Source organism: Tetrapisispora phaffii, scaffold 17 (genome assembly GCF_000236905.1).
Source record: "Tetrapisispora phaffii CBS 4417 unassigned scaffold 17".
Taxonomy (NCBI): Eukaryota; Fungi; Ascomycota; class Saccharomycetes; order Saccharomycetales; family Saccharomycetaceae; genus Tetrapisispora; species Tetrapisispora phaffii.
Genome location: NW_003780271.1, coordinates 129 through 7,923, shown reverse-complemented (window position 1 = coordinate 7,923; position 7,795 = coordinate 129). Strand labels below are relative to the sequence as shown.

General features: G+C 35.0%; 2 protein-coding genes across 2 annotated transcripts; one reads left to right on the top strand and one right to left on the bottom strand.

The window, feature by feature from the left end:
* Positions 1-279: 279 nt before the first annotated feature.
* Positions 280-1,935, top strand: TPHA0Q00110 (M20 family metallopeptidase; the record flags this gene model as incomplete). Its single annotated transcript, XM_003683478.1, has 1 exon — positions 280-1,935. One exon carries the CDS (start codon positions 280-282, stop codon positions 1,933-1,935), a length of 1,656 nt encoding a protein of 551 aa, XP_003683526.1.
* A 3,647-nt stretch (positions 1,936-5,582) lies between these two features.
* Positions 5,583-6,605, bottom strand: TPHA0Q00100 (UDP-glucose 4-epimerase; the record flags this gene model as incomplete). The annotated part of the gene is made up of 1 exon (XM_003683477.1): positions 5,583-6,605. One exon carries the CDS (start codon positions 6,603-6,605, stop codon positions 5,583-5,585), a length of 1,023 nt encoding a protein of 340 aa, XP_003683525.1.
* Positions 6,606-7,795: the final 1,190 nt, after the last annotated feature.

The window sequence follows — 7,795 nt, the reverse complement described above, 5'->3', positions numbered from 1 at the left end:
GAGTAGTGAGTCTCCTACTGCTTAGTATTGTTGCAATCGTTTAGCATCTGCAATAAGTGAAAAAAGAAATAAAGCAGGCATTTAACAGAATCTCTGTCTATTGAGTAAATGATAGTTTTATTCTTGAAAGTCAAGTCGTCGAAAAATTCTGATGTTTCAAATAGGTATATAACTGGATACTATTCACGGTTTGATCAATGGTTCGAAAGATTACATTCGCTCTTTTGACGGTCTCCTTTCCATGTCCACCCAAAAGAGCATCTCCACACTGTTCATTCAATGAAGGTTAATAACATTGTACCCACACTATTTTCTGCAGCTGCTTTGACTTCTCTTGGTCAAGCTGCAAGCTCAAATACTACTATACCGGATTGTGGTGGTTATACAAAGTTGTATGGTAATGATTCATCTATCGTCTCTAGCATTATCTTTAACGAGACATTCAGAAATGAGACTAAGAACAAGTTGGTAAATGCAGTTAAAATCCCAACCATAACCGAGGCTGACTTCCCGGATCCTGCTGATGAGCCTGATTTCGAAGGTTGGCAGGTTTTTAAGAAATTCCATCAACAGTTGGAAAAAGATTTCCCAAAAGTTTGGTCAAACTTGAACGTTGAAACTGTCAACGAATTCTCGCTAATTATTACTTGGAATGGTACAGATGAGTCTTTAAAGCCGAACGTTTTCTCCGCTCATCAAGATGTTGTCCCAATTGATAACTACACATTGGCTGCCTGGGAACATGAACCTTTCTCCGGATATTGGGATGGTACCTACGTATGGGGTCGTGGTTCCTTTGATGATAAAAATATGTTGATCAGTATGCTACAAAGTATGGAATATATCTTGGAAAACGAACCAGAATTCAACCCGAACAGAACCGTCATCTTAGTTAGTGGTTGTGACGAAGAAATTTCAGGCTATTACGGTGCTGCCTACATAAATAAAGTATTATTAGAAAGATATGGTGAAAATGGTATTTATTCCATTATCGATGAAGGTGGTAACGCTATTACAAATTTGACTGGTGTCTGGGTTGCTGCTCCAGGTGTTTCTGAAAAAGGTCTAATGAATCTTGAAATTTCAATAAACGGTACCGGTGGTCATGCTTCTACTCCTCCAGATCATACAAACATCGGTATTGCTGCACAATTGATTACTACTATTGAAGATAATAAATTTCCAGTGCAATACACAAACGAAAATCCTATCAGTCAATTCTTCACATGTATTATCGATAAATCACCTCTGATTCCAAAGACTATCAAGCAAACTTTTGCTAACGCTTTTACTAATGATACTGCTAACGAGGCTGCTATATCTTTCATTCAATCTTTTGGTGGTGAATATGGTGAATATTTCATCAGAGGTTCTCAAGCCGTTGATGTAATTGATGCTGGTAACGGTGACAATCAATTACCAACTTTCACTTCTTTAACCATCAACTCCAGGATCGCTCCTGAATCTAATTCCATGGAACAAATCATCAAATTTGGTGCCAATGCTGCTTCTGTTGCTTTAAAGAATGGTTTAGGATTGGTTATTCAAAATAATACCCGAATTCCATGCACAAGAAAAGGTTGTATTGTTGTTGATGTTACCTCTATTTTTGAACCATCTCCGGTCTCTCCAACAAATGATGTATGGGATCAATTAGCTGGTACCATTAGAGGTTATTTTGAAGATGTTGTTTTCCCACATGTATTCGGTGAAGACAAGAATACTACATTATACGTTGCACCATCTCTTATGACAGCGAACTCTGATTCTAAACATTACTGGAATTTGACAGAAAATATCTACCGTTACCAACCAGGTTTTGCGAACTTCAACTTAACTGGTTTACTTCACGCTGCCGATGAACATATTGACTTAGACACTGTTATGCATGCTGTCGGTTTCTTTTATGAATACATTCATATTCTAAGTCAATAGTTGTTTTTATTTTAGTTCGTTTTTAATAGTTTAATATTTTAAAAGCTGTATAATGAGATTTTTAAACATGATGAAAATTCATATTAAGATTAGTAATGAAAAGTATACGTTAAGTTTTGAAATACTGAAGACCAACGATCAAGATAAGGTTTTTTTATCGAAAGTGGATAAATCAATTATATTTAACAGACTTGATTAAGCTTAAATTATAGAATAACACCATCAATCTGAATAAATATTAAGATCATACTATCAGTGTTTTAAAGATTAAATACAATAACACAAATAAAATATTTGATACTTTTATAATTGCCTTTTAATCCATCATCGAAATAATGACATATTGAACTTTCAGTAGTTATTGTAAGAAGAAATAATTACGAATTACATTTACAGAACAAACAACATGTTGGTTTTTACTACTTAGGCATTAAGGATTGAAGAAGGATACAAGAACATCCAGGAGCTCAGAAACGTTATTTACTTCATGAACGTAATCACTCTTTTAATTATGAGCTTTCAACTATTATTCCTAGTTAAAAAGAAGGAAATTTTATATGCGGATTGCTTTGAATACTACCATGGAGATAACCTTTGAGAACATTTAAGTTAAAATGGCATTATCTTACTATCATGGACCTTTTTATACCAAATCCAAGTGGTAAATAGGAGAGTTTCTCTTTGTTCTAATAGATAAGAGAAAAATGGGAATAGTAACTGGCCAAAGTACTGCTCAATTAGGGTTAGGACATTTTTATGATCATTTAATTGAAAGAAATAGCTAGAAGAAAGTATGTCTACTAATGTCAAAATCGAAATGAATAAAAGTAGAAAAGAATGCAAACTAGTAAAAAGAAGCTTCTTTGGATATTGTGAAACAAAATGACATGGTAAAGTAAACTATCGAAGAAAGTTAAAATATGGATAGCATGTTGGTGACATATTCTAATTTTCATGATCATTATACAAAAATAGACCGAAGTTTCTATTTTACGTAGTTTTCAATATCATATATCTTTTTCTTTCTAATCAAATAACCTCTATTTGAATATAAGTAAATGCAATGAATACCCATAGTTTGCTTTCTAATCAAATCAATAGCAGTTAACGATAAGTTATAAAGTTAACTCAAAAAAACGCATGAGCTTTTTAAACTTTAAGCTTTTTAGTTCTTATCCTAAAAAATAAATGTATGTTTAATATGTGCATTCAATAAATTAAATGACGATATGTTGTCAGTTAGGAATTCGGATCCACTAATTAGAACAGAGTTCATAAAGTTGTTTTATCTGGAAATCTACAATTCACAATAATAAGTCCCTTTGAGATAAATGTGCACAGTCAAAATAAAACAAAACTCTGTTGTAAAGTTCTTATCATTACTACAGCACTAGGTCACATCATAAATCGATTTTCTATAATAATCTAATTTTTTAGAATCCATAAATTTACTATAATGAAACTTCAAAACATATCATTTGGCTATTTGCACATACAGAAACTGCATCTATTTAAGTTCATGAAATAAAGTTGCCATCAAAATTTTGCCTAAATTTAATATACCGTCTCATATATATATCCCTAACTCGCTCCCAGGGACTGGATCAGATATATCAATAAATCATAAGTCGTTTTTCTTATCTGCTTGATCACATTAATTGAACTTTACCAAATACTCTTAGAAAAGTAGCACACCGTCTTCTAAAGTAAGTAATTATTTCTGCATTACTAATATTAAGGACTGGTTATTTTATTAAACAACAATTGTAAATCACCAACTACGTTAATTGCTCATGCCTGGACAGACGAGTTCTCTGAATTTTGCCTCAAGTAAAATTGACGCTCTTGTATTAACACAAATATCACGCATAATTATAGGTAATGGTTTAGTTTCCCCACAACGATTGTTATTTTATTTTAGGAATTCGAGATCGCTACTCCCTTTCAAAATATATTAGTAGATCGACTTCAGATAATTTTATAATTTAGCAATTTCAACGTATCTGTCAATTGAAATATATGAAGAATAAATTGACTAGATATATGTATCTTCGGATCTTACTGTGGTGTAACTTAAACATAAAAGGTTGCTATCAGTATCTCTTGTAATTATATTTGCAGCTTTCTTGAAGCTAAAATGGAGACCATAACTAGTTATTATGTCAATCTTATTAATAAACGTATGTGTTAATTATCTATGGACTTCAGAAACTTTAATTTCCAGTAGCCCTGATACCATGTTTCCTAGAAGTAGAACAATTAATTGAACTGATATTTTCGCTAGTTTGAGATTTGTCTTAATTGGGATGAGAACATGGAGTTCATTGAGAATATATCGAATGATAAATTCTCTGATATTTCTCTTAATACAGCCATAATCTCACACTGTATTATCCGAATGCATTTGTATCATCTAAAGTTCACAATTAGCTTTCGTAATACTGATGAGTGTTTGTCAAAATTTTACATTTTACTGTTTGTTTTGAATCACGACCCAAATAAACAACTGATTGATGGTGCTGATATGTGTTTCTCAAAGCAATTCCAAGACAATAAACTGCAGCAATTGTATCATGTACCGATTTAACAAAAAAAATCGAAGATGGCAGCTTTATTTCATTATATCTCGGAGATAAAATATGCAGTGGTAGGTCAACAGATGCTGAACTTCAATGTTTTGGTAGGGAAACAATGCGAGCAAAGTGCTCCGTTAAACAATACTTTCATGAATTCTCCTATTTAAAGTTGGTGATCTAACGTCGAAGTCACTGCTAGAATATACATGCGTTCAATATCAGTGAAGAGAATCTTGTTATGTCCCAAGTTAATGTTTTAAGTCCAATATCTACCTCCATGGTAAGAGAAAGCAGCAATTGTTGTTAAGTTTGAAATTTTGAAAGTCATCATTGTTTTGTTTCATTGAATCAAAATAGTTAATTGATTTTAAACACCACTCACATAAAAGCGTACCATTACCTAGTTCTGACAATTCATTGCTTTTGCGATATCAATTTGGACAAGCTTGTTGTGTTTATCAACCAATGCAGCTTCTTATATTGAAGTATCTCGGAGCCACTTACGGTTGTTTGTTAAAAGAACCGTGGTGCAATACTCAGTGATATGAAGTAGCTTCAAGATGTATCCAAATAGACTTAGAAAGATGTTTGGTATAAAGATATTTTGTGTAAATAATTTGTTTAAAAATGGTTTCATATTCGCAACTACTCTTTTTGCTCTTCATGCACTAAGACAAAAAGCATTTTTTCTCTGAGTTACCCTTCTCTAACTTTCTCTCCAAGAAGTGTGCACATTAGTGTTAATTATGAATGTGCTAGTGCTCATTTTATAACTTCAACTCTACCGTTCCATAATAGTCTATTCTGCCAAGTTTATAAAACGTAAACTAAAATTAGAAATTTTGTTGGAATTTAAAATAATATGTAGTAGATAAAACGCCTCTTAGATCATCTGATAATACATACTTATCACTTTCCATATACAGCCATATTGTATTCAGCAATAATTATCGTAGGTTAGTGAGAGTATTACAACACTACTATTAGCAACTATTGCATTAACATCTTTCGATAGTGCAGGTAAGAACCGTATACAAGAAGTATACTCATCCAAAAGCATTTCTTAATCGCTTATCTACATAAACTTTCACATGCATCAGCAACGTCCAATTGAGGCTTCCAATTTAATTCTTTTACGGCCCTGTCTATTTTTGCAGTCAAATTAATGACATCTCCATCCCTTCTACCAACAATTTCATATGGGATTTCTTTACCATAAGCCTTACAAAAGGCATTGTAAACTTCTAAAACAGTAGAGCCCGTGCCTGAACCTAAATTCCATTCTCGACAGATACCCTCATTTTCGTCATCTTTTTTTTCTAAATATCTTAAAGCTGCAACATGACCTTTTGCTAAATCCACCACATGAACATAGTCTCTAATTGCAGTACCGTCCCTTGTGTCATAATCATTACCGAAAATTCTCAATTTTTCTATCTTCCCACTGGCAACTTGTGCCATGTACGGTACTAAATTATTTGGAACACCCGATGGATCTTCACCAATCAAACCTGATGGATGCGCGCCAATTGGATTGAAGTACCTTAAGATGGCGAATTTCCAGAGCTTCTCATCTGAAATGTGTAGATCATGCAGAAGTTTTTCAATTATGACTTTTGTGCTCCCGTAAGGATTGGTTGGCCCCAATGGACAAGTTTCCGGAATTGGAATCATCCCTGGTTGTTTCGTCGCATCCCCATACACAGTGGCAGAGGAAGCAAAGACCAATATTTTAACCTCGTATTGCTCCATAAGCTCTAATAAATTCAAAGCCGCTAGGATATTCTTGCGGTAGTACCTCAATGGGACTTTTGCGGACTCGCCCACCGCCTTCAAACTTGCAAAGTGAATCACCGAATCGATTCTATTCTCTCTGAAAACCTGCTCTAAACCTTTCTTATCGCATAAATCCGTCTGGTAAAATTTGATAGGTTCTCCTACCAAGGTCTCCAAATTAGCAACTAACTGGGAAGAAGAGTTGTGCAGATTGTCAACAAGAATGCAATCGTAGCCATTCTCATATAACTCAACCACCGTATGTGACCCAATGTATCCAGTGCCACCAGTGACAAGGACAGTTTTTCTTCCAGACATTTTTAAGGTTTTTCTTTTCGTTTCTCAGATGATTGTAAGCTCTGCTTATCGTGCTCCTATAAGTCGAGCAGTCCTAGCATCCTGACACATATACAGAAATTTTTGAAGTCTCAAGAATAGTCAAATTGACGTCCAATATATACTCCAGACTGTAGTAACCACTGCATTCGTGATGGGTTCCCTTTGTAGTCATGAGCGCGGCTGACAGTGGGCCGACACATCATCTATCGGCCCACTGTCTGCCGGCCCGGACCGGGGCCATCCGATGATCGGCGTTCTTACAATGCGAGACACAAAAACCATTGAAAATCATGAGCAGCAATACTCCGGGTAACACTTCTGAAATGCGTCCTCGGCCTGACAACGGTTACTGGTATTGGGACTTCGGACCATGTTGGTGCCAACCGTTCATATTGTTGCGGCGTGTCAACTGGTCTTCACACGCCAGGTTCCAATAGTATGGTGCTCGACGAGGAGCGTGAGAGAACTGTGTAAGGGACACTCACACGTGACAGAGTTACTGACGCTAAGTCGTGTAACAATGATGCCATGGACTCCAAAGCTTGGAACATCCTCGCTGGTCTCCCGTCAGAAGCGCAGCACTTGGACCTACCCGGCAACATAACCGTCTAATATCCCATTTCTCCAGTGCTACTACTTCGTAGACCGACTAGGCTGTGTTCTCTAAAGGTGCGTTTGAAACCGCTGCCATGATATTTCAGAATTTTATTGAGATGTTCTGGGTAATCATGAAACTTACAGGCTTCGTTTGATAATGGCTGCAAGGATTACTAGTTTTAGGCAATGTTAAAGGTCAGTATATCATATCTTACCAATAAAGAATAGTAGTTTTCGGGTTTGAGCCTCCAGCGCATCCCTGTCACAGGAATGTATAGGAAGATTTATATACATTTTTGGTATGTCTCTTTACAGTTTATGCAATGCACGACAGAAAATAATTTAATAGTAGTTGCACTGCAAAGTTAAAGATATAATTTGAGTACTGACACTTTCATAACTTTGAAAAATAATTAATGGGGATTACAAAAAAACAATGATGAATATCAATCAAGCCAAAATAACCTGTATTCACAATAGAATAATGCTGTTTTTATGGGAACATCTCTTTAAAATTTATAGCAATAAAGCGCATGCACTTTCTTTTGGCATATAGCTTATAGAAGAATCTT